Consider the following 24,689-nt stretch of genomic DNA (forward strand, 5'->3'; position numbering starts at 1 on the left):
GAGGAGTGAGTGAGTGATGAAAAATCATATTGCGATTGGCAGTCTCACTTTCTGATCACAGTAGACCCCAAACCACACCAAAATGGTCGGACTGGCGCGATGGTGGCCGCCGACAGCAATGACAGCAACGACAGCAACGACAGGCACGTTTAACGCAGCCCACTGCGACATGCTGGCATTCCATCCGACGCTGCACGACGCGCGTGCTTGGCTGCCCGGGCGGTGTCGGCTGTCGTCGCGCGCGATTGCTCAGCTGTGGTCATCAGCTGCGGCTGCGACGGAGCATCAGCAACTCGGCTCGCTGCCAGACAGCCCTGTCGTCGCTGAACCAGCTACCGCCGATGCCGTCGGCGAGGCGACCCAGGACGCCAGAGCAGGCCAGCAGCCAGTCATCAAGCATGGCGATCCAGTCCTCGTGGTGCTGCTGCGCAACCCCGACAGCGGTGCTTCTCGCCTGCAGCTCGTGCTGAGCTGTCTCGCACAGCCATTCGCTGGAACCAAGCAGCCGGCCGAGTCCGTGCAAGACGACGCCGGGCAGCAGCCGCTCGACTTTTGCGCAGATCCGACCGTCACCATGTTCTGGCCTGCTGAACCGCCCATCGTCGGAACGACTGATGATGAGATGCAAACCAATGAGAGCAGCCGCATCTCGACAATCCCGTTGATCGATGACATTCTCGCGGGGGCAGGATGCCAAGCGCAAGTCCGGACGTTCGGGCGCATTCATCCCTCAGAGTGCAGCGCCATTGAGTGCACAGTGTTTGTGCTTCCGTCGCTGATTCCGAGTCTTGCAACGCTGCCCCTCGCGCAAAGAGATCTCTTGCTCAATTATGCACGTGTTTTTGTTCGGCGATTGGGAATACCATTGGCGCCTGGCTGCGTGTTGCGACCCAACGTTGGGCAGCAACTTGTCGATCGCGGGGCGGCTCCAGCCAACTCAATTCCGGAACTGCTATTGACCCCTGAAGTCGCCATTGACTTTATCCGTGTCGACAGGATGCAATCCTTTGGGCAGAGCGCAGCGTCCGACTCTCTGACACCGATGGCTGCGGTTTTCCAGTTTGTGTCGAACGCCACACACGTCTCTGTCAACATTTCTGCACGAGTGTATGATGGTAACGCAAACTACTGCTGTCTTTTTTTTGCTTTTGCCCTCTTTTGTGAATTGGATGGGGGGGGGGAAAGTCCATTTTTTGCCTCACTTTGTCTCACTGTTAACGACGTCTTTTTTTTTTTTTTTCAGCAGGTGTCACCATACATCCCCAGACCTCGCTTCCCCTGCCGCCAGAACCGATGGCCACAGGCGGCCTAGCAGCTGCGAGGCGGGCGTTGCGGGAGATGATTCTCATGCCGTTTCGGCACAGAAGCGCGTTCATGGAGGTCGGCGTGGAAGCACCAAAAGGCATTCTGCTGCATGGCGTGCCTGGGTGCGGCAAAACGACCCTCGTGCAGCAGGTTGCAGCCGAGTGTGAAGCGCACTTGTCTGTGATTCGTGGACCTGAGCTCTTTGGCCCGTACATTGGTGAGACCGAAGAGCTTCTGCGCGCTGCGTTCGCCAATGCCCAGCGGGATGCCGCAGCCGCCGGAAAGCCATGCATTGTCTTTATTGACGAAATTGACGTCTTGTGCCCAAAGCGAGGCGAGACGTCCCAGCACGAGAATCGCATCGTGGCCCAACTGCTCACCTTGATGGATGGCATGACCTCGCGAGGCAGCACGATCGTTGTCGGTGCAACCAACCGTCCGCACTCGATCGACCCCGCGCTTCGACGACCAGGCCGATTCGACCGCGAGATTCGCGTTGATGTACCCGATCAACTCGAGCGGCTCGGCCAGTTGCAACAGCGATGCGCCGACCTGCCACTTTTGTTGCTGCCTGCTCTGGACGCGGTCGAGCTCGAAACAATTGCCGCGATGACGAACGGCTTTGTCGGCGCGGATATTGCGCATTTGGTGCGCGAGACATCGCTTCTTGCCATGCAGCGACTGTCATTGCACGACAGTTTGCTGGAACCATCGTCAGACAGCTCCAGCAGCGCCGCTCGGAAGGAGCATGCCAGTGCGGTCGAGGCGCTCAAGCTGCGACAGAGCGACTTTGTCGCTGCGCTGTCTCACGTGGTGCCATCCACCCAGCGAGGACACAAACGCCAGCTGCTCCCGACGCGATGGGAGGATATCGGCGGAATGGCCTCCGTTAAAACGGCATTGCAGCAGTGCATTGCGTGGCCACTCTTGCACGCGGAATCGTTTGCGCGAATGGGCTTGCAACCCGCGCGAGGCATTCTGCTCTACGGGCCGCCGGGCTGCTCGAAAACCACCCTTGTGCGCGCAGCGGCCAACACGAGCAACATTACGTTCTTGTCTAAAAGTGGGGCGGAAATCTACTCGCCTTTTGTCGGCGAGTCCGAGCGTAGCATTCGAGAACTCTTTCTTCTAGCGCGTCGCGGTGCGCCGTCGGTCATATTTCTGGACGAAATCGATGCGATGGTGGGCAAGCGTCGCGACGACGGCGCGGCTGGCGGCTCGCGCGATGTTGTGGCAGAACGTGTGCTTTCCACACTCTTGAACGAGATGGACGGCATCGATGCTGCGAAAAATGTGGTCGTTGTGGCGGCCACAAACCGGCCCGACATGCTCGATGCTGCCCTCATACGACCAGGGCGGTTTGATCGCGCTGTTTACGTCGGTCCGCCAGACGAAGACGCGCGAATTGCCATCTTTGAAGTGCACGCGACCAAAAAGCTTCCTGTCGATGAAACAGTTGTCCTGGCGGACCTCGCAGCGAAATCCGTGGGCTGCACTGGCGCCGACATTGAGGGAATTTGCCGTGAAGCCGCGTTTTCCGCATTGCGGCGATGGCAGCGCACGCAGTCCCCCAGTGCTGCATCAGCCGCTATGCCAGCCCACGTTCCATCCATTGAGCAGCTTTGCGTCACCAGTGCAGATTTTGAAGCGGCGTTCGCTGCTTGCCGGCCTTCGCTATCTGCTGCGCAGCTCAAGGAGTTTGAGCTTTTGCACAAGGAGTGGGGCACTGGTGCAAAGAGTTAGTCGATCCTTTTGATTATTTTGAAACTCAAAATGCTGTACATTAAAAACTAAGGGTTTGAAAAAAAACCCACACAATCTGTATTCGTGAAAGTCTTCGTCTGCACCATGATGGATGTGGCAGCAGAATCAACCTGGTTGATCTTCACGCGCTGACTGAAGGTGAGGAGAGGGTATCAGATGCATCGCAGACGTGATAGGAAGATTGAAAAGGACGCTCGGAAAATTGCTGGGGAAAAAAAAAAAAAGAGGTGGATTGCCCATGCTTCTTTTCTGGCAACGGAAGTGCATCAATAAAAGATAGTCAGCTTCGTTGCTGCTGTCGTCGTCGTCCTCGGCGTCTTCGTCGTCGACGTCGTTTTCGTCCTCGGAGGAGGAGATTGAGGAGGAAGAGTCTGGCGCCCAACGATCTTTCTCAGAAACGCAGGACTTGCGGACCTAACAACGCGGTCGCAAGCCCAGAAGCGTCACGCAAAAGCTCGGCGTACTGACGCACAGGCCCAGATTCGTTTTCCGAAGCGCTGTCGGCTCGCGACACGACCGCCGGATCTTGCACTGCGACGAGTCGTGCGAGCATGGATTGAACTTCGTCGACTCGCGGATGTGCTGGCATCCGAGCCGCAAAAAGTCTGCAAACGAAAAGCGATGTTCAATCAAACAAGATCAAGATCATGGTTTCGTTTAGCATGGAGCACTTTGAGCACTTTGAGCGCTTTGAGCAATCCAAACACGGAGAAACAGATTACTGACTCGAGGATGCCTCGAAGCTCGCCCCAGTGCCGTCCCGCGGTCGCTCCTGCGCCAAAGCCAAGGTCAAAGCCTTCCTGGCGCGCACGCTCAGTGGCTGCTTGTATGGCCTCACGGTAGCCCGTCTGCAAAAGTTCCACTCACAATGGTCAGACACGCGTCCGTCCGTCTCTCAAGCTCTCTCTCTCTCTCTCGTTCTCCCTCGCTTATCATGAGTGCTGCTCTCCGCCACAGCGTCACTGCTTCACTCTCCGTTGTTTTGTGCTATATCGGCAGCTGAACTCACATTGTGGTGGATGCTCTCGAACGCTCGACGCTCGTGCTTGACCATGTGGCTGTCATCATCCACGTCCTCCGCCCAGTCGTCGTCATCATCGTCATCATGATGCACCTCACCGGACATGTGCTTTGCAACAGCCACGCTCTTCTCGTCCAGATCTGCGCAGGATGACAATCCGCCACAATCCGCGTCCTTCCCACCACAGCAACTCATATTTGGAATCACAATAATCAAACAAGACTGACAGCAACTTCTGAGCAAAATCAAATATTCTGAGATGTTCCGCATGACAATGACAGACACAAATGTACAATGCGTTCGAACAACCAGACAAGCAAGAGGTTTGCGGCAAACAACAAAGTCGACATCACTCTCGGACTACGTCGATCTTCGTGTCAGTAGTCGGCGAGGAGGCGAGCGGCACACTAGCACTGAATGCAGACACAATAAGCCGAGGCAGCTTCCGACAAGCTAACGGCACAAGGCGTGAGAATGTTGTAAGCTTGGATTCGCAGAGCAACGAGAGCCACAGGTCGAATGGGATGTTATTCCATAGAGTGGTAACCCGCGCTGGTAGTAGCGAATGGCTTTCGGGAGCGACGGCGCCGAAGGGCGACAAACAGCGCAGCCAACAACAGGAGAGCAAACACGCCACCAATCACTCCTCCAATAATAGGCCCAGAAGATGCATCACTTGAATCCTTTGGAGCATTGGATGCAGATGCGGCAGATGCGGCAGATGTCTGCCAAACGGATGAGGCACTGGCAGCGGACGCGGACGCCTCAGTGGCCATTGACGCTGAGGACGCAGCATCGAGGGAAGCAACGGATGCCGAGACAGCGGACACAAGAGACGCAGCCGAAGCAGAAGCAATCGAAGGGAACGGAACGCAGGATCCACTCAGCATGCCGTATCCGTCATAGCACTGAGTGCAGGGATCAGATGAATTGCAGGTCAGACAATTGATCCCGCAACAAGAACTAGACCCAGCAGCAAAGCAGGTAGCACAGGCTGTATCGCACTCTGCAGAACATAGGTCAGTGAAGTGATCACAGGTACAGTCCAGTCAAGGCGGAACTTACGGTACGGTACGGATGCACTGCCGTATGTGCTGGGCGGAGCGACAGTATTCCCGCCAAAGGTAAAGTTGTTGGGGTACAATGGTTTGTAGTAATAAAAATCAGGAGCCGACAAATACAAGTTATTGGGCAAGCCCTGAAACAGACCCGGCGGCAAAGTGGTGAAGGGATTGTTATCCAAAGCCCTGCAAGTGTCGCAAAGTCAGAGGCAAATTGAATACGTGCATTAAGAGTTCTTTGCTTACAAGACTTGCAGTGTAGTCAGCTCTGTGAACGCAGAGGCGGGAATGCTGGTGATCTGGTTGTAGTTCAGCAGACTACATCAACGAGTGAGCCACTTTTTTTGTGTGACGTGTGGTCGTTTTTTTTTTCCTTTTGGCTTACAACATTGTCAGTGCGCTCAGCCCCGTGAATGCGTTTGCGGAAATGCTGGTGATCGTGTTGTTGTACACTTGCCTACAGACAGAATCACAAGAAAAAATCATCGAGCGATGCGCTTGTGATTCTGCATGGCCTCTTTGTTCGCTTACAAGACAGTCAGCGAGGGCAAGCCTGCGAATGAGTTTGCAGCAATAGTGGTGATGAGGTTGTTGTGCAGATACCTGGATATAATGTCACAAAGAGTGAGTCGATTGCGCGTGATTATGCATGTCTTTGCTTGTTTACAAGAGTTTCAGTGCATTCAAGCCTGTGAATGCGTTTGCAGAAATGGCGGTGATCTGGTTGTTGAGCAGACTCCTAAAAGTAGTGTCACAGAAAGTTAGGCGACTGGCGCGTGATTCATGTTTTTGCTTCCTTACAATTGAGTTAACGCGCTCAACCCTGTGAATGTATTTGCAGCCAGGCTGCTCATCTGGTTGAAGTACAGTCGCCTACAGACAGTGTCGAAGAAACGTGAGTGCGTGTGTGTGTGTGTCGCCCTTTGGCTTGTCTTTGCCGACTTACAAGTCTGTCAGCGAGCTCAGGTCTGCGAATGCGTTTGCGGAAATGCTGGTGATCTGATTGTAGGACAAATCCCTACAGATGGAGTTGCTAACGAGTGAGCCGTCTGGGCTTTGATGTTGCGAAATGTTTGGCTTGCTTACAGGTAAGCCAGCTTGGTAAGGCCCGTGAATGCGTTTGCAGAAATGCTGGTGATCCTGTTGCCGTATAGATACCTGGGAAAGTCGCAAAACGAGTGAGCCAGTTGCCTTGATCCTTCAGTTCATTGCTTACTTACAACTTTTGCAGCGAGCGCAGGTCTGCAAATGCGCTTGCAGAAATGCTGGTGATCTGGGTTTGATACAGAAACCTACAGATCGGGTCACCAAAAAAAGTGAGTCGTTTGAGCCATTCTTGGTGGATTTGCTTGCTTGCTTACATTTGTGTCAGCGCACTCAAGCCCGCAAATGCGTTTGCAGAAATGCTGGTGATCGGGGTGTTGTCCAGAGATCTGCGGACGAGTCGCCAAGGAGTGAGTTGCATGTCGGTGGGTTCCTTCGCGTGTGTAGCTTGCTTACAATTGTGTCAGCTTGGTAAGGTCTGTGAATGCCGAGGCGGACATGCTGGTGATCGGGTTGCTTCCCAGAGATCTTCACATCGAGCCAGTCGCAGACGAGTGAGCCACTTGTGCATGATTCTTCCTGTTGTGGCTTTGCTTACAAGAGCGTCAGCGCGCTCAGGCCTGTGAATGCGGTTGCAGGAATGCTGGTGATTTGGTTGACGTCCAGAGTTCTGCGGACGAGTCGCAGCCAACAACGAGTGAGTTGCTTGAATGCGATTCCTCGCGTCGTTTCTTGCTTACAAGATCGTCAGCCGAGTCAGGCTTGCGAATGCGTTTGCAGGAATGCTGGTGATATTGTTGGTGTACAGAAGCCTAGCGAGAGAGTCGCCAATGAGGAGAGCGACGCTTCCAATCTCTAGAATTTACTGCAGTTGACAACTTACAGCTGCGTCGTGGCGGTTGGGATTCCGCCTGGAATAGCTGTGAGAGAGTTTCCGTGGCAATCGACAGTAGTTCCTGAGCAACCGCACACCGCGCCAATGCCGCAAGCGTTGGCTGCCTGAGCCAACTGGACGTGATTGGCCACGCAAATTAACAGCAGAACGAGACCAAAGGCAAATCCGTTCGGTTTCATCTTGACAAAATCAATCATAAAGGGCTGTGGATCTGAGACAATTTTGTGTTTTTGACCAAAAGTGAGCTTGCGTCGTTTGGACATCCGCAACATCACAGTGCTGAGATTATGTTCTCTACATGTATGTGTCTGAGTGAGTGAGAGTGTGAGTGAGTGTGAGTGAGTGAGTGAGTGTGAGTTCTAAGTTGTTATTCTTGCACATGATCAGACCGACGCTGCAGCTCAGCGTGCAACCAGTGTGCCCTCCGCCAGCGCGCCCTTCTTTTTGGTCACTTGCACTGCCACACACTGACAGATCGCGCCTGCAAGAGTTCTGGGGAGCAAGCGAGCGGCGACGCATCTGCGCCCGTCGGCACCAAAAACCGCGCAGCCGTTGTTGATTGCGATTTTCCGTTGTTTCTTCGTGTCGCCCCGTCGTTCCTCTGCTTGACTTGATCATCGTAGTGTAGCCGAGATCATCAGAAGATTCGAGGTGAGGCGGGGTCGGAGAGACAGAGAGATCAGCGAACGAGTGCTACGGTTTGTGCATTCGACAGAGGGCCACCCCCGACCTGGTCGTTGCGCTGCTCATCGCCGAACTTTCGCAGTACGGCAGCTGTATTGCTTCAAAGTCAGCGTGAAGATCGAACTGGAATATGCGCTTGGTTTGGCTTTGGTTTGATGCTGCGCTTTTGGCTTGGAATTGTTGTTACCAATTGGCAAGGAAGCACGACTGGTCGGCCAAAACTTCAGAAGCAAAAAATCGGGCTCGTCATCAGCAATAAGTGTTGAAGTGAAAAGCTCGAACTTGCATCTTGAAGAGGGGTTATCATTGATATCGCCATGAACGTCTCAGAATTTGCGCCGTCACTCCTCATTTCGCTCGCTTCTACACTTGTTTTCCCCTTCTCCCCCCCCCTTTTTTTTCTCTTTTGATAAATATTCTGGTTTTGACGTGCTCCTGACTCTTGTTACTTGTCTTGACCCCTGGGCGACAGATGGAGCAGAGTGAGAGTGGCAATCCCACCACAGCCACTGCTCCTGCTGCAGCGGCAGCCCCGACCAGGCCGTCCATCAGCTTCAACAGCAGCACAAACAGCTACGTGCGCAACGTCGATGCTTCCGCTGATGCCGCCGATGCCGATGCCGATGCTGCAGCAGACGATCGTGGCGGTAGTGGTAGTGGTTACTCATCACGAAGCAGGCACAGGCGCAGAGACACTGGCTCGGGCTCTGCTGCTGCCGGCTCAAGATCAGGCCAAGGCGCGGGTGCTGCTGGCTCTGGAGGATTTCGCCGCGATGAGCGTGTCTCATCATCATCGTCGTCGGCGTCGTGGCACGACCGCTCGCGCAATGGCGGTGATGATCGTCGAGACTCGCATCGACGCAAGGACAGCGGCGATCACCACCACTACCATCGCAGTGGGTCGCGCTCCACGCATCACGACAGCAGGTTTGAGAGTGGGAATGGCAGTGCTCGTGGCCATGGCCATAGTGGTAACAGTCATAACAGTGGCAGCAGCGATGCTGCTCATCGCGATCGACACGACGAGCGAGACCGAGACCGAGGCCGCGAACGCGACGAACGCGACGAACGCGGCGAACGCGGCGACGACCACGACCAAAGCAGGACCTTCACCACAGCGAGCAGTGACCCTGCGGCCCACGGTGGCAGCATCAGCAGCGGCAGCAGCGGCGGCGACGGCAGCAGCAACGACATTCTCAGCCAGCAGCAGCAGCAGCAGCAGCAACGGCGCACCACCACGACGACGACGACGACTGCCGGCGCTGATCCTCTGGTGCTGCACGCCGAGCCCAGCACCCAGGATCGAAGCAAAGTCCATGGCGAGCATGCTGCCGAGGCTGCACACGACCGGCTCCAGCCGCACGACTACCACGCGCAGGTTGGCGCAAATCTGCGATCTCTCAACGACAACGACGATCGCGCTGCCGCGACTGCTCTTGGCCCGTATGGCCAACATGGTCCCTATGGCCATCATGGTGCTGATGCTGGAACTGTGTTTGCGACCGGCAGCGTCGACCCCGTCGCAGCTGCATTGGGTGTTGCTAGTATGAGCGCTGGTGCTGCAGGTTTTGGCTTTGTTGCCACCGATGCCTCGAACGACGTGGACGATGCTGTCGTTGCATTGGCAGCCGCGGCAGCCACAAACGACGTGGTGATTCCTCTGTCAGCCGTCATGCAGCACGGACAGGAGAAGCGACGCGAACGCAAGTGGAACGGAACAACAAGTGCGCCACCGCCGCCGCCACACAACCGACACGACGAGGGATTGCATCGCAAGTTCAGAGGTGGAGGTCGCGGTCGCAGCCCAGGGCGTCGACGGAGTCGCAGTCGCAGCCCGAGCCGTAGTCGTAGCCCAAGCCGTAGCCCAAGTCGGCATCATGGCCGCTCGCACAACCGTGATTACCATCGCCGGGGTCGCAGCAAAAGTCCTCGTCGAAGCCGGAGCCGCAGTCCTCGTGACCGCAGTCGTAGTCCCCATCATGCGTCCAGCCGAGGGCATCGCAGTGGTCGCGCTGCCTCGCAGTCTCCGCCACCACACACCACCAGCAGCAACAAGGGAGACGATTCAAACATGACAGCAGACCCGAACGAGAGCGTCTCTGGCGCACACCCACCATCGGCGACAACACATGCTGAACCGACAGGAGCCGCTGACAATCCCGAGAAGGACGTGCCAGCGGACTCAAAGTCAAGCTCGAAACAGCAATCTCGAGGCCTTCCCTCCCACCGTGACTCCAAAAGCTCGTCCTACAAGCGGTCTGGCGAGTCCTCTAGTCGCTTTGGCTCACGTCGAGATACATATGGCAGGAAGCGCACTCGCTCTCCCTCACGATCCCGGAGTAGATCGCCAACGTCGCGCGCGCGCTCCCATTCGCGATCGCCCTCACGCTCAAGATCACCGCATGATGACCGTAGGAGTCGCCACGGAGGAGATGACGCTGGTCGTGAACGCGCACGGCAGCGACGCGAGAAGGATGCCGAACCCGCTGCGAGCGAGCAAGAAGGCCAAGATACAGCTGCAGCTCTCCCTCGTACAGGCGAAGACGATGTCGCTGCCGCTGTCGCTGCCGACGGCGACGCAGCGTCTGCGGACATGCCTGCAGCGTCCAGCGAAGAAGCTCGTCTGCGTGATTTGGAACTGCTCGAGCTCGAGCGCGAGCGCGACCGCAAAAAGTCTCGCGACCGCCACCACGACTCGGACTCTGGCTTTAGCGATCGTCGCGGGAGCAGTCGATCCGACCGGCGGCACACTGATGATCGCCGGCGCGATGACAGCAGGTCGCACAGAGACGATGGCGGCCATCGCCGCGACTTTGAAGACCGCACCCGGTTTGGCAAAAGTGCCCGCGAGTACCGCTTTATCAGCAAGAATTCGGGCGGCAACGACGCAATGAGCCCCACTCGTCGCGGCGAGGCGGCCAGTTCCAGCGGGTCCTTCCCGCCTCCACCGGCAGGTTTTGCACACCCTCAATCTGCTGGGGGGCCCATGTACCAACCGAACGCGTTCGACAATCCCGCCGCTGCCGCCGCCGCAGCCGCCGCCTCCGCCTATGCGCAGCAGTATCAGCAGTATCAACAATACCAGCTCCAACAATTCCAATTCATGCACCAGCACCAGCAAGCCGCAATGGCGATGGCTGCCGCTGCTGCTGCGTCGGGCTCGTACGGGTTTCCCGGCGTCGGAACCGGGGGCGGCATGCCGGACGCTGCCGCACAAGCGCAGTATCAGGCACTCATGCAGTATCAATTACTTTTCCGGCAGCAGCAAATGCTGCAACAACAGCAGCAGCAGCAACAGCAGCAGCAACAACAGCAACAACCGCAACAAGAGCTTCCACCTCAGCAGCAGCAGCAATCATCCGACGCAACCAATTCAACCAACACCAATCCCGTCACTGCGACAGGCGACACTACGGCGGTACCCGCAGACGCTAGTGCTGGCGGGGCTCCAGCTAGGCGTGTATGGCAACCCGCGTTTGTGGAAGACGCATACGTCATTCTCGAGCAAGTCGGGCAAGGCGCCTATGGCAAAGTGTACAAGGCGAGCAACCGCGCGACGGGCGAGATTGTTGCGCTCAAGCGTATTCGTCTGGACCGCGAGAAGGAGGGCTTTCCCGTGTCGGCCGTTCGCGAAATCAATCTGCTTCGTCGCCTCCGTCATCCCAACATTCTGTGCTTGAAGGACATTGTGACTGAACGCTCCGATGATGCCGCGAGCAGTCCGTCCCCCAAGCCGTCCGAGTTGTCTGGAGGTGAAGGCGGCCATGCGACCTCAGCGACGGCATCCGTACGCGCCGACCCAGTCGTCGAGTGGTCGCGAAACTCGCCCACCATGCAGCGCATTTTCCAGCAATCAGGCCCTCCGCGCCCGCGCCCAAAGCTTTCCGATAGCGTCTACCTCGTGTTTGAGTACATGGACCACGATCTTTCCGGCCTGCTCCATTCAGGCCTGATGCAGTTTTCGGTCGACCAGGTGCGATCCCTCATGTACCAAATCATACAGGGCGTCAACCATTGCCATCAAAACAACATTTTCCATCGCGATCTCAAGGGAGCCAATTTGCTCGTCAACAAGCATGGCGAGGTCAAGCTGGCCGACTTTGGCCTTGCGCGCGCCTTTATTGAAGAGCGTCGCGCCTACACAAACGAAGTCATCACACTCTACTACCGGCCTCCAGAGCTCCTTCTCAAGGAGACTGAATACGGCCCGGAGGTTGATGTTTGGAGCTGCGGGTGAGTGTGTTGTTTTTGGCTTGCGTTGGTTTGAGGTTTTTTGACTTTTGGATTGCGTTTGTTTTGGGGGGGGTTGCCGGCAACGCGCCTCGATGTCTTGGATTCTCACTCGTCATCCCCTTTGTAGATGCATCCTGGCTGAAATGCTCGGAAATCAAGTCGCTTTCCCAGGTCGAACTGAGACGGAGCAACTTGATTTGATTGCGCGGGTTTGTGGCACTCCCTGCGAAGAGAATTGGCCAGGAGTGTCCAATCTGCTGCAGCAGACTACTTTCAAGCGGCAGTATCCGCGACGACTACATGAGCACTTTCACTCGTAAGCCTTTTTTGAGATCGTGTCGGGGGAGATTTTGCTCGATGGTTGTTGTCACAAGATTTTTTTGTTTGTTTTGGGGCTTTTAAGGCTAACTTGGGCGCCGTGCCTTTTCCTTAGATTCCCTCCGGATGCGCTTGATCTTTTGGACAAACTCCTCGTGTTGGATCCCAGGCGACGAATCACCGCGGCCGAGGCGTTGAATCATCCCTTCTTTACTCAGGTTGCGTTCCAAATCTACGCAACGTAAGTATCTCCGGTGTCCCTCCCTATTTCTCTCTTGGCTTGCGACACTGACGGATTATTTCATGTGTCTCACCTCAGACTGCCGACGGATTTGGATTGCCACGAGTTCGTCACGAAAAAACTCAAGCAAAAACCCAAGCCCCAATCAGAGAGCGAGCCCCAGGCAGGCGATGCTTCAAACAAGCAACCGTCTTCCTCCAAGCCATCTGGCGATGCTACTGACGCCCCTGTCTCGATGACAGTTGATCAAGATAATTCGAGTTCTGAAGCAAAGAGCATGGATTTGTCGACTTGATCTGCCAGTTTTTGGAGACGTTGTTACGTTAGTCGTTGGAAGCCGTCGTGGCTTTCTTTTTTTTATTTTTCACTCTGTTGGATGTTATTGTACTTTTATTTGTTCAACATTACAACGTGCACGCAAAGAAACGGCCTTGTCTATGTCAATTTTCAAAACCTTCTCATTCAGCCTTGGTGGATTTGCGTCCTTTTCGTTGACGAAGTTCGCCTGCATCTGTTGTTGACGTTGATGGCGCGGGTGAGGATGATGTTGCGTCGCTCGGTGCAGCCGTGTCAATTGGATCGGAACCTTCGTGTTGAGCAGCTGATTCGGTTGCTGGGGTTGATTCAATAGCAGCAGCAGCAGCAGCAGTAGTTGGGGTCGTTTCGTTGCTTGGTTCGGCGTCATCGTCGTCGTCGCCGCCCTGGAATTCGTTTCGTCGCTCCGCATCAACCGGATACTTCCATCGCTGGTACAGGAAGATGAAAAAGATAATGTCTGCGCACCAAGCAACGAGCAGCGAGTGAGAGAAATCACAATGACAAAAACGCCGACCGTGGAGCGAGTCCAGCCAGAGCACTCACCATCGCGGAAGCACGCCAGACGGTGCATGGTGGGCATTTTGATGATGAATGCAAACAAATCGTCAATAAACGTGTTGAGGGCCTTGTAGGTCAGCATGCGCCAAGGAAGATGCGCGACGGACTGCAGCTTGTAGTTGATGAACAGCTGCGGAGTCATCATAATGAAGCCTGGAAAGAGTAGGAGCAAAGCGCGGGAATCAAGTGATGATGAGCATGCAGGCATGGACAAGCACGGTTTAAAAAGGAGTGGCACTTGCCGAAAGTGTAGACTGCGCCCACAAGCGATGCAATCACCCACGAATACCAGCTCTTGTGCGTCTCGTATACGAGCGAGTAAATCGAGTAGCAGGCAACAAGGGGCAACAAAAGCCAAGACAGGTAGCGGAAGGCAAGCTGATGTTCAACAACCACCACAAACCAAAAAGGAAGAAAAAAAAAGAAAAAAGGAAAAACACCAAGCAACGTTAGACTCCCAACAGCCAGCAAGAGTCGCTACTTGGCGCACATGACACTCACGTCGTCGTATTCTTTCGTCTTGGAGTTTTGGTACGACTTCTTGTGGGTGTAAGTCAACCGAGGAATAATGCTGAAAATCTTGTCTTCGCTGGGCACCAGGTTGACGGCTTTGCTGACCTTCCACACCTCAATGGCCAGACCCACGCCAGAGGAGATCAAGATCAGCCAGGAGGTATCGTTATCGAGGAGATAGAGGAAGATGATGAACTGGAATCCAATGTTCATGAAAATCGTTCGGACTGAGAGACCGGCCATCGAATCGCGCTTCTTCCAGAAGACGACGTCTGTCACCGTCAGCAACAATTCACTCTCGTGAGCACGGGGATCCAACTGTTGGGCTCGGTTTGAGTCGGCTCCTTCCGCGAAAGTGCTTACCGTTCTTGAAGGCAAGAAAATCAAACACGCTGTGAAGCAAGGACACCACCATGGTGAGACCAAGCAGGTAAGGATTGGTGTCTGTAATCATACGCTGAGCACGCACATCATGAGTGAGCAACATTTCGCATCCAGCTCCGCCGGTACTACGGAGAATCGCAAACACACAAACCTTAAAGTTGTCGGCATCGTTCTCGCCCATCTGACCCCAGCTGTGCTGCATTTCAAACGACTGCTCCATTTGAATCAAAAGGGTCCACTTCCATAGCGACTGAAGGCTGAAGGATATTTCAAGCGGGAGCTCACTGCAGCGGGGGAGTTAGGAGCAAACGCAAACCACAAAACCCAGTTCGTGGGCGCACAATTGCAACACTTTTGCATCCACGCAGTACAGCTTGGCGCTTACGTGGTAGTCTCGTTGATGGGGTACAGATCATCGCGCATCATCCAGAAATCATTGAAATCGAGGATGGGAAAGTAGTTGCCGGTGGTCTCCTCAAACGTGAGGTCTAGGCAAACAACAGTGAGCAACCATGCAGGGGTGAAAGTTTACTCGCGACCACAATGACGCTACTTACAGTCTTTGATCTGGGGTGGCACGCTGTTGCGGTTGAAAGCAGACTGATCCTCGACCAGATCAATCACCAGTTGGTTGCTCCAGTAAGAAATGTACACTGGCGAAAGCTTCTCGGCAAGTGCTGCAGCCCGCTGTCGCTCTTCCTCTGCGTCGTCCATGTCAGACACGAGCAGCTTTTTGAATTGCTGGTGAAGCCGCGGGCGGAAGCGAGTAATGACTGTTCCAAAGACGAGCAGCAATAAACAAAAACAACAACAACAAAAAAAAAAAAAAAAAAAAAAAAAAAAAAAGTCAATCTCAGGCTGCAAACTCAAATAGAGGCTCAACAAACAGACACGATCTGACTCACGCTTTGACTTGCACACGACGGCCGTTGCATCGTAGGCGGGATCAAATTCGTCGAGGGGAGAGCCTGCCTTGGCGATGCAAGCGTGCGCAAACAGGGTGCCGTTCGATTGTACTCGCTGTGGACAGAGGAAATTGTCATAAGATCAGAGCTGGAGATTGCAATCTCTTCCTCCAATTCTCCAATCGGAGGATCCACCATTGAGAAACGCACCTCAGACGGATGAATGGTGGTCGTAAAGTTGGCTGAATACTTGGCGTCAGGAAGCGACGAGCCGTACACCAGGTCGGGGACGTGCCACAGCAATGTCGTCTCGTCATTGTGGAGCGGAACGAACTTGGATTGTTCTGACATGTAGACGAAAAGCTCCTAGTTTCATGGCACAAGTGAAGTGAGGCAACGCAGCAGCAAGAAGATGGAGGAGACAACCACTTGTGCTGCACATGGCACAAAGCATCGTCCACGAGCCAAAGCCACACAAACGCACAATGGGTTGGTTTGGTTTGAATAGGTTGCGACCAATCATGGCCGGGTCGGACGGAGTTGCTGGTGCGGAACCTGTCGTTCAAGGCGGAACAAAGAGAGGCGGTCAAAAAACAGAGGGAAGTGAGTGTTGCATGATGAGCGCGAGCCGATGCTTCAAGCAAGCAGTCGCAAAACACCAGTATGAAAAGCAGAGTCTGATAGAGGCGGAACGCCGCCGCGCCCGGGGGAACAAAGGAAAGGACGCAACCCTGCTGCCTCAGCCACGACGACGACGACGACGACCCACCTTTGAAGAACAGGTTGTAGAAGGCAAACATCATCATGGCGCGATACAAAAAGTCGGAAATCGTGCTGCCCGTGCCCGCAGCTGCGCCAGGCACCGCTTCGCCGGCACGAGCGACAGCTCCACCGCCGCCCGGAGCCACGTCAGCCATTTTCTTGGAGATGTCAAAATAGGAATGAAGAAAACTCAGAAAGCAAAACAACAAAGGTTTTGCTGAACTCGAGACAGACAAACGTTTGAAACAAACTTTCATCAACGAATCGGCAAAACTTCAAAGAAAAAAAGCTCAGGTTTTTTTTTTTTTTTTTTTTTTGGTTTTTTTTTTTTTTTTGGTTTTTTTTTTTTTTTTGAGTTTCCCGCCAAATTTTTTCCAGTCTTTGTCCATTTTCTCAATCCCCGTCTTCGCGATGCCGATGCTGCGCAAGTCCGGCGGAGGCAGCCGCGGTGAGTGACGCATTATTGTCTGCGTTTTTCGTTCAGTGAAACCACCCCGGAGTGAGTGCGGGCAGCGGAGGAAGGACAAGTTCACGAAAGGACCCTGCTTGCAAGGGACAAGCAACACAAAGAAGCTTCTTGTTTCACTTTGACTTGAGCTCACCTGTGTGACTGACAACCACCGCGAGCAGAAGGCACGCCGTCCCCGAGTGGCAACGGCAGTGCGTCGCCGAGCATGCAGATGCGGCCCGTGGTGACGCTCGTCCCGTCGTCGCCGTCGAGCGGGCAGCAACGGAGCAGCGGCGCACTGCGATCCGAAACGCTGCTTCCCGCCACGACGGCGTCTTCCTTGATCCCCTCGACGAGCGCTCTTGCGGCAGCCGTTGCTGCTGCTGCAGCCAGCAGGCGCTCACCAAGCCAAGATGATGGTGCTTCCACAGCGACTGGACCCGCTGCTCCTGCTCGACTCACTCCCCCAGTGTCGTCGGCTCCCAATCCGCTCATGCCCAACGTGCACAAGGCTGCAGCTGCTGCTGCAAAGGCAAACGCTGCTGCGCCGGATGCTAGTGCACCGTCATTGCCTGCTGTTACGCCGTCCAAGTCCAAGCCGAAGGCTGCTGTGGTGGAGGTGTCGTCGTCGAGTGCAGCGCCGATCGACACGCCAACCAAGACCAAAACTGCTCCACGTCGAGCAAGTGAACAGAAGGACAAGGCAGCATCGGAATCCTCTTTTGCTCCTCTACCGAAAGAGCACGCCGATGCCGTGATGACCACCACAGCGCCAACAGCAGCTGCTGCAGCCGCGCCAGCAGCTCCGACAGCTCGTCCACCGGCGCCTCTCCAGGCTGAGGTGCCCGCGGCTGCGCTGGTTGCAGCGGCGCTGCCTGCTGCTGCTCTTGTCCAGGAACGAGTCCATGCAGCCTTGCCAAAACCAAGCGTGGCAGCAACGCGCAAGCCTGATGCGCCAGTCACTTTGGCCCCAGCGCCTCCTCCGCCTCCTATGTCTCGCCCACCTCGCGGCGGAGCTGCGCAATGGCTACCAGTCTTTTCAGCAGCTCTTGTTGAATGCGGCATTCGTTTGGAAGCTGGTCTGCCAGTCGAATTGAGTGAGTGGAACAGAAAAAAATTTGATCGACCCTCCCGAAGTGACTTTTGCTTGCTTTGCCAACGGTGCTCATGCTTTGAGTGTGAAACTGTGAATTGCCTCTCCCCCCCCCCTCCCATCAGCTGTCGATGTGTCGGACTTCAAGTCAAAACTGGCAAAGCGACTTCGGCGTGCCGATTCTGCGCCAAATGTTCTCGGCGAGTTTGTGGATGGCATGACAGATTTTCTGGCCGATCTTGGCTGTCTCCAAGCTGCCTGCATGCCCCTTCCCTCCCGCAACGGTCTAAGGTATGGAAAGTGTGAAGAAACGACATGGAGGTTTTGGCTGCCGTCTCTCACTTTTCTGACTGTTTTTTTTTTTTATTATTATTATTATTATTATTATTTTTTTGCTGGTTTGTCCGTCACAGCAGCCTCAAAGTTGCCAACGACAGTCTCGTCAGACTCATGCTCGGAGTCGAGCCAATTCAAACACACCTGCTGATCAACCTGTTGGAAAAGCTTCCAGTTGTGCAAGACGAGTATGATGTCGTTGTTGTTCTTGTTGCAAGGTTGTGTTGTTGCGCGAGCTTGCGCTGACTCCTTTCTGCATTGGGCGTCAACTGCCTCGTTCACAGCTACTCCATGTCCTCTGAGGAGATTAATCTACCGCGCTTGATTGTCGCGCAAATGCGCTGGCTCGATTTCGTTGTGGACGGACGCCAACTGGCAGACAAGTTGGTGGAGGTGCTTTCCGTCACCAACGCTGAGGTGCAACGCGAGCTGATCAGCAGTTTGCCAGATATTCTGAACGACGCCGAACATCGCCGAATGGTGGACTGCCTCTCGATGCTCGTGACCTCGGAGCCCAAGCTGATGGTGACCATTCTGGACGCGCTGTCCAACCTGACCTTACCGCCGCACCAAGTTGACGAAATCCGCGACAAGATTCTCAAGATGCTTGCTTCAGTGGACGTGAGCGACATGCCGGTGGTGGTGCGCTTCATTCAGCAGTTCATCAACGCCGACAACAGTGTGGAGGTGATTTTCAAGTTGCGCGGCGAGCTCGACTTTCAGTCTCTGGCCTCGACCACGGCCATGGCCACGACCACGACCACGTCTGGGAGTCGAGGCCAGGCAGGGCGCTCGGACCATTCAAGATCAGCCGGATTTGCAGCCACTACGTCGTCTACCGCTGTCAATGGCGAAATGCTCACGCTCGAAGCGATTCGCGCCGGACTGCGCTTCCAGCAAACGGTCGCCGATGCGTGGATCAAGGTCCTGCAGACAGTAGTGGCCCCGCAAGACCACCGGGTGATTGACATCTTTGTGTTGTTGATGCTGCTGGGGCTGGCGCCGAGCAGAAAGCTCGCCGAGACCACCCTGCGGAAGAAAATCAAGGCGCAGCAACTCTCTTCGACCCTTCTCGCGACCGTCTTTCGCAGCCACTCACAAGCGCTGTCGACCTACTTTAAAGAGCTGATGACAGTTGCCGAGATGCTGCTTCGTTCTGCCGAGCATGTGGCCCAGACGTTCGCCGCGGACATTTACCGAAATGTCTTTCTGCATTTTGACGGCTTTTGTCGACAGGAAGTTGTGGGTACATTGGTAACTCTTATTGGTGCCGGCGAGTCGTCGCGTGCGGACACGGCGCTGCAGGTGCTCTGTGACCTGTCGCGCACAGACGGGCTGCGTTTGGCCGAGTTTTCCATCTTTATCAAGAACATTCTCGACTACCTGGATACGCTGCCACTGTCGCACATTCGGATGCTGTTTTCGCTGCTCACCACGTTGCAGATGGCGCGTCGTGAGCAGCTTCGGCAGCAGCAAAACCAGACGGGTGCAGCCGAGACCCTGCGCCAGCAACCCAGTTCCACAGACCGCACCATTGCAAGTTTGATGGGCATTGGTGCTGCATCCGCCTCTTCCTCCTCTTCCTTTGACGATGCCCTTGTGGAAGACGACATTTACAACACCATCAGGAAGCAGCTGCACTCGTCCAGCGGAAAGTTCAAGCGCGTCGGCATTGTTGGTGCATTGTGCGTCATTGAGCAAGCCCTCAATCTAGACGTGCCAAACAGCGAGGTGGCCCCGCCCCTCGACATGCTGCTTGATGTGCGCGTCACGTTGGACGGCAATCCGGACGAAGGACTGGACGCGGCCAAGCGCCAGAATAAAAACAAGCGATCTGCGGCTGCGTCGTCGTCCAAGCCGCGCGACCGTGTCATTAGTGACAGCCATCTGTCTCAGGCGCACGAGCTCTTGGATATCGTGCTGAAGGCGTGTGATCTGGCATCGGACTGCTTTGGGTTCTTTTTTGACGAGCTTTCGCGGGTTGTTCGGTCTACCCGCCTCGACCCCCGCCTTCTTGCGACCCTGATCAATACGCTTCACTTGGATTCGTACATTTTTGATCTGGAAAACCGCGAGAGCGAGTGTCAGGCGCTGACACAGGCCCTGCACCGACTCGGCAAGAGCGAGTTTACACCCGGCCTGATGGGTCCCATCTCTGCCGCTTTGAGCTCGCAGCAGCAGGTATTGCGCCAGCAAGCCGTTCTCGACGCGCTTGCGGTTGAGGTGTCGTTCAACCTTGACGGCGACCGAACGGTGGGCCTGCTTGGTCTGTTGGGCTGCGTGCTCGACAGCAAGAAATCGCGCCACGACCTGGCCATGCTGCTGGCACCCAATTTCAAGCTCCTCCAGCTGTGCACGCGATCGACGCAAAACGGCGTGCTGGACGACATGGATGGAACGCTTGGCTTTCCGGTGCTGTTTCCACGGCCCGCGCAGATGGCGGCGAGTTTCGGTGCTTTCGCCCCTGCAGTCCGTCGCGCGTTGTGTCTGGGCATGGTTCACGTGGTCAACTGGTTTACAGAGCTGCTCAATGCATTCGCTCTGCGTCCGGGTGCAGACACGCAAATCAAACTGCTCTACCGTGTCACCGCCCTCTTTGAGTTGCTTGGCCAGCTTGGACGCCTGCTGCCCCTGACACCCGACTTTGCAGCCCCGCCCGCAACCTTTGAGCAAGCCGACGCAGCTGTGATCAAGCACCCCGAAGCCGCTCCGAAGCGTGGCACCAAGACGAAAGGCGCCGACCCTGCCAAGGGAACGAAAGGAAAGACGCCGCAGCCAAACGATGACAGCGACATTGAGCCGGCAATGATGGAGCCAACGAAGAAGGTCAAGTCCAACGCGCAGAGTTCGAGCCGCCCTCCGCCTGCTTCGGATGACGAGAATGGCGAGAATGGCGAGGTCGAAGAAGAGCACGCCGGCGACTCGGATGACGACGATGCTGTCAGTGTTGCTGAGAGTGATCTCAAGGGCGCCGGCTCCGTAGCCTCTACTGCGATGCGACGAGCTGCTAGTGGCAACTTTGATTCGTTTGCCAGGCAGCTCCTGGATCTGGCTCCCTTCCGAGCCTGCTTCCGTGAGATGGACTTGGAAGTCTTTTCCCTCTTGGCCACTGGACGGCGCTTTACTCGGCACCTGCTCAGCGGGGATGAGCCTGCGCAAAACGTGCTGCTCGAGCAGAACATGGCGGGGTCGAGTACCGCTCCTGGCCTGCAGCCTCCACCTGCGCTCGAGTTCTCCATGGTGCACATGCGCTACATGCTGGATGAGATGGCGCGACAGCTCAAGTTTGGCCTAAGCCCACCGGTTTCTTCTGCAATGCCATTTCTGCAAGCTCGCGCGAGCAAACACCAGCTCCATCCGCGCGCGAGCTCGGCCCTGGAAATGCGGCGCTTTGAAGCGCTGCTGCTGGCCAAGTTTGTCGCTCTTCTGCCCCACCTCTGCTTGCATCTCGAAGACGTCGTTGGGCTGTGCTCGCGCTACTACAAGGTTCCTTCGCGAAAGGCTGTGGCGAAAGCAGCTGCGCGAGCCAAAGCCGACGCACAGATGGAGGCGGAACATGGCTTTGTGGCATCTTCCCAATCTGCGCATCCTCGCGCTGACGACGAAGACTCTGACGGAGACGATGACGGTCACGGTGAAATGCCCGCGACTGGAAGCGGTAGCGTGTCGAGCCAATTTGACGAGCCGATGAGCAAGGAATTGGCCGTTCATGCTGCTGCCTGTGTGGATCTTGTTCTCCAGTGCTTCCGAACCTTCTTGGCCTCGGGTGCAATCGCTGGCCAAAACGCTGGCCAAAACGCTGGCAGTGGCGCAAGTGGAGCCGGGCCATTGCCCGCTGCCCTGAGAAGCTTTGTGGGTGTGCTCGCGGGGCGGCGCGCCCAAATGGTGCGCGCCATCCGAACCGGGCATGACCAACGCGCCTCCGGCGCGGCGACCTGGCGTCAGTCTCGCGATCAAGCACCAAGCACCAGCGATGCAATGGATGAGCAGCATGGCTTGCGAACGCCTCTGCCTGAGCTGGCCGCGGAGGCTTTTGGCTACCTGTCCTCCATCATGGAGGCAGTCACAACGCTTCCAACTGCTGCGACATTGCTGAGCTGCTTGGAGCTGTTCATCCTTCGCACCAGGCAAGCGCACCTGTCCCCTGCGTTGTGCGAGCTGGCTGAGCATGTTTTGCGTCGAGAACGCTGGTTCCACTCGCACTGCGACACCCAAAGCCCCGCCTTTGTCTCAGCATGTCACAGCTCTTCTGCAATCACGACCGCCATGTTTGCCAGCCTGACGACGTTGCCGAGCTCTCCTACAACGACACCAGCGCCCTTGGCAGTCGATGCCGTGAGTACGGCCGTTGACATTCTGCTCAAGCACGCTGACAATCCGCTTCCGATGATTGAGACGACCATTGGCGAGGCGCTGGCGCTTGTGGCCGAACGCCACGGAGACGCTGTTCCCGGCATCAAACACGCCGAAATCAGCGTGCCCTTCCTCCCCACCCTGTCCAAGCGATCGCTGCCCGCCTTCTTCCGCGCCTCGCTGGATGGCGTTACAGGAGCGCTGCGCGAGCTTGACTCGGTGCGCGAGCTCGGTGTGCTCGTTTCCGGAGAGGGCAATGCCAACGTCCAGATGGTCAAGCTGCAATCCTGCGTGTTCAACTTTTGGCGGCTCTGCAGCTTTGTGGCCAAGTACAGCCATCGCCTTGTGCTTCTTGCCGTTGTCAAGGGCGGTCGCCAGTTTGTTGACACCTTCCTCAAGGTGGGCATGCCCTTCATTGACGTTCACTTTATCGAAATGCGCGAGCCCATGACTGAAATGTTTAAAAAGCTGCAACAAGCCACACGGTCGCTGCAGATGGTGTGTGGTCACACAAAGGTAAGCAAAAAATGCAGAGAGGTGTGTGGAGTGCTTTGGAGCTGCAATTCCCCGAAAAAAAAAAAACATTGGAAAAACAATGGGAAAAAAAAAAGTGTATTGACAATTTCAACAAAACACATCTGCACCACACACACACAGGTTGTTCGGGATGTTTCAGTACTTGCACAAGTTCCGCCATTGCGCAAGTCGCTCGAAACACTCATCTTCCGAGTCAAGGTCATGTTCGAAGTCAACGGCGTGCGCGTCGCCTTCTCCATTGGCAATCTCAAGCACAAGTCGATTCGCGGCGAGGAGGTGTCGTCCCAAGGGTATGGCGGCGACAGTGACGAAGAGGACGACACCCTGGCAAGCGTGATGGAAGGAGAAGAAGAGGACGAATCACAGCACGACTCTCCGACACCGCAACCACTGATTGCCAAGCTGCTGGGATCGACCGCTCTGACTGGTCGACTGACGCACAAGCCTCCAAAGACCAAAGACACTGACCGCGCTGGCGCCAAAGCTCGGACGAAACGGCGAGCAGAGGACGCGCTGGAGGCGGAGGGCAAAAAGCGACCGCAGCTGGAAGAATCGGCACCCGGCTCGAAGCGCAAGGCAAAGGCAGACAAGCACCAAGAACACGACCAAGAGCGCGACCACAACGACGAAGCCGGGTCTGACCGTCCAGACGAAGCAGAGAACGAGGACGAGGACGAGGACGAGGACGAGAAGGCCCGCCGAAAGAAGGCGCGTCGCGCTCGCAAGTCTGAAAAGCGTCGAAGAGCTCGAGAGACTTCAAGCGAGCCCGAGGAGGAAGAAGAAGCAGCAGTAGAAGAAGAAGAAGAAGAACAGGAGGAAGCACCCCACAATCTCCTGTCGGCTGAGGCTTCCAGCGAGGCAGAGAATGACGCTGAGGGCGCCAACAACGATGACGAAGATGGCGAGCACGATGATCATGAAAGTGGCCGTTCGTCCAAGAAGGCGCGCCATCGAAAGCACCGCCACAAAGCGAGCAAGCGGCATCGTCTGGCCCAAGTGGACAGCGAGGCTGAAGATGAGTAACTTTTTTTTGTTTTTCCAAGTGTCAAAGTGCGCGCGGCATGTCGCGGTATTTTCGTTCGTTTTCGTTTTTGTTGTCGTTATTTTGGAAAACACATGTCTGAATCGTCAGCCTTTTGAAACAACAAGTCTCCCGTGTTCTCAGAAAGGGCCCTAGAGGCTGCGCGTGCCGGTCGGATCGAGAGCAAATTCGCGTTGGAGCTGCTGCTTTTCAGCCAGGGCTTGCTCCCCACGCATGCGCTCGACCGCCGGGTGGTCGCCGATCGCCGCCATGCAATGCTTGGACAAATCGACGAGTGCACTGGCCTCGGCGTCGCTGGCAGAGTTCAAATACGAAATGAGCGTTTGAAGCGGATTGTCTGCCGTCAGGATGGCGTGCAGCGTTGTTTGTAGCGTTGGATGCGATGCAGCAAACTGGCGCAGATCGCTCGACTGGAGCAGCAGGTGCAGTGGCAAGGGCTGTTGGTTGGTACTGCTGGACTCGTGTTGGACCGGCAATGCTGATGCGTGGACTGCAGCACCGCCGCCGGATGTCAGAGGAGCACTGGTGGTGGCATCGACTACAGTCTCCGACTGGGTGGTGAGTGGTTGTTGCACTTGGCTGGCGGTCGCCGAGTCTGGTCCACGCGGGAGAGTTGTTTCAAAAGTCAATCGCTGCTGCTGCTCGCCACATGTGGCCTTGTGCAGCTTGAAGCAAGGGAGCGAGCAGTACTTGGCCAGGCATTGTGGGCACTTGTACTTGGACACTGCGACCGCGCAGACCGCGCAAGCGAGTGCTGGCGGAGGAGGCGAGGCCATGTGTGTGAGAGCCTGAGCGACACAAACCAAAATAAGAGACTGAGAACGTCCAAAAACTCAAAGAAAGGGTCAAAGTAGATGCATTTCGCTTTGTGTGT

The 24,689-nt window shown here is 55.8% G+C and overlaps 6 protein-coding genes across 7 annotated transcripts; 3 read left to right on the top strand and 3 right to left on the bottom strand.

Annotated features, from left to right (window-relative positions):
- Nucleotides 1-52: 52 nt before the first annotated feature.
- On the top strand, nt 53-3,129 carry CAOG_02333. Of its 2 annotated transcripts, none has more exons than XM_004349033.2 (2): nt 53-1,115; nt 1,244-3,129. In XM_004349033.2, the coding sequence occupies exons 1-2, from the start codon at nt 83-85 to the stop codon at nt 3,046-3,048; spliced, it is 2,838 nt and encodes a 945-aa protein (XP_004349083.2). In that variant the 5' UTR covers nt 53-82; the 3' UTR covers nt 3,049-3,129. The 2 variants fall into 2 exon arrangements, with proteins under 2 accessions (XP_004349083.2, XP_011270157.1); XM_011271855.1 differs by having other exon boundaries at nt 1,247-3,129.
- A 1,193-nt stretch (nt 3,130-4,322) lies between these two features.
- Nucleotides 4,323-7,302, bottom strand: CAOG_02334 (hypothetical protein). The gene is made up of 15 exons (XM_004349034.2): nt 7,079-7,302; nt 6,936-7,007; nt 6,794-6,865; nt 6,652-6,723; nt 6,513-6,584; nt 6,372-6,443; nt 6,238-6,309; nt 6,098-6,169; nt 5,953-6,024; nt 5,819-5,890; nt 5,683-5,754; nt 5,537-5,608; nt 5,398-5,469; nt 5,156-5,337; nt 4,323-5,096 (listed from the first exon to the last, which is right to left on the bottom strand). Exons 1-15 carry the CDS (start codon nt 7,285-7,287, stop codon nt 4,618-4,620), a joined length of 1,734 nt encoding a protein of 577 aa, XP_004349084.2. The 5' UTR covers nt 7,288-7,302; the 3' UTR covers nt 4,323-4,617.
- An 829-nt stretch (nt 7,303-8,131) lies between these two features.
- CAOG_02335 (cell division protein kinase) lies at nt 8,132-12,861 on the top strand (the record flags this gene model as incomplete). The annotated part of the gene is made up of 4 exons (XM_004349035.2): nt 8,132-12,007; nt 12,135-12,323; nt 12,441-12,566; nt 12,645-12,861. Exons 1-4 carry the CDS (start codon nt 8,247-8,249, stop codon nt 12,859-12,861), a joined length of 4,293 nt encoding a protein of 1,430 aa, XP_004349085.1. The 5' UTR covers nt 8,132-8,246.
- A 75-nt stretch (nt 12,862-12,936) lies between these two features.
- On the bottom strand, nt 12,937-16,177 carry CAOG_02336 (transmembrane CLPTM1 family protein). Its single transcript, XM_004349036.2, has 12 exons — nt 16,014-16,177; nt 15,729-15,799; nt 15,455-15,610; nt 15,245-15,359; nt 14,897-15,112; nt 14,725-14,827; nt 14,491-14,623; nt 14,319-14,412; nt 13,944-14,227; nt 13,685-13,820; nt 13,428-13,595; nt 12,937-13,341 (listed from the first exon to the last, which is right to left on the bottom strand). The coding sequence occupies exons 1-12, from the start codon at nt 16,159-16,161 to the stop codon at nt 13,025-13,027; spliced, it is 1,941 nt and encodes a 646-aa protein (XP_004349086.2). The 5' UTR covers nt 16,162-16,177; the 3' UTR covers nt 12,937-13,024.
- Nucleotides 16,178-16,366: 189 nt separating this feature from the next.
- CAOG_02337 (hypothetical protein) lies at nt 16,367-23,962 on the top strand. The gene is made up of 6 exons (XM_004349037.2): nt 16,367-16,454; nt 16,637-17,551; nt 17,673-17,838; nt 17,961-18,071; nt 18,168-22,752; nt 22,894-23,962. Exons 1-6 carry the CDS (start codon nt 16,418-16,420, stop codon nt 23,794-23,796), a joined length of 6,717 nt encoding a protein of 2,238 aa, XP_004349087.2. The 5' UTR covers nt 16,367-16,417; the 3' UTR covers nt 23,797-23,962.
- Nucleotides 22,853-24,617, bottom strand: CAOG_02338 (hypothetical protein). The gene has a single exon (XM_004349038.2). It carries the CDS (start codon nt 24,589-24,591, stop codon nt 23,947-23,949), a length of 645 nt encoding a protein of 214 aa, XP_004349088.1. The 5' UTR covers nt 24,592-24,617; the 3' UTR covers nt 22,853-23,946.
- Between the last annotated feature and the right edge of the window lie 72 nt (nt 24,618-24,689).

Source organism: Capsaspora owczarzaki (genome assembly GCF_000151315.2).
Source record: "Capsaspora owczarzaki ATCC 30864 unplaced genomic scaffold supercont2.3, whole genome shotgun sequence".
Classification (NCBI taxonomy): Eukaryota; class Filasterea; order Ministeriida; family Capsasporidae; genus Capsaspora; species Capsaspora owczarzaki.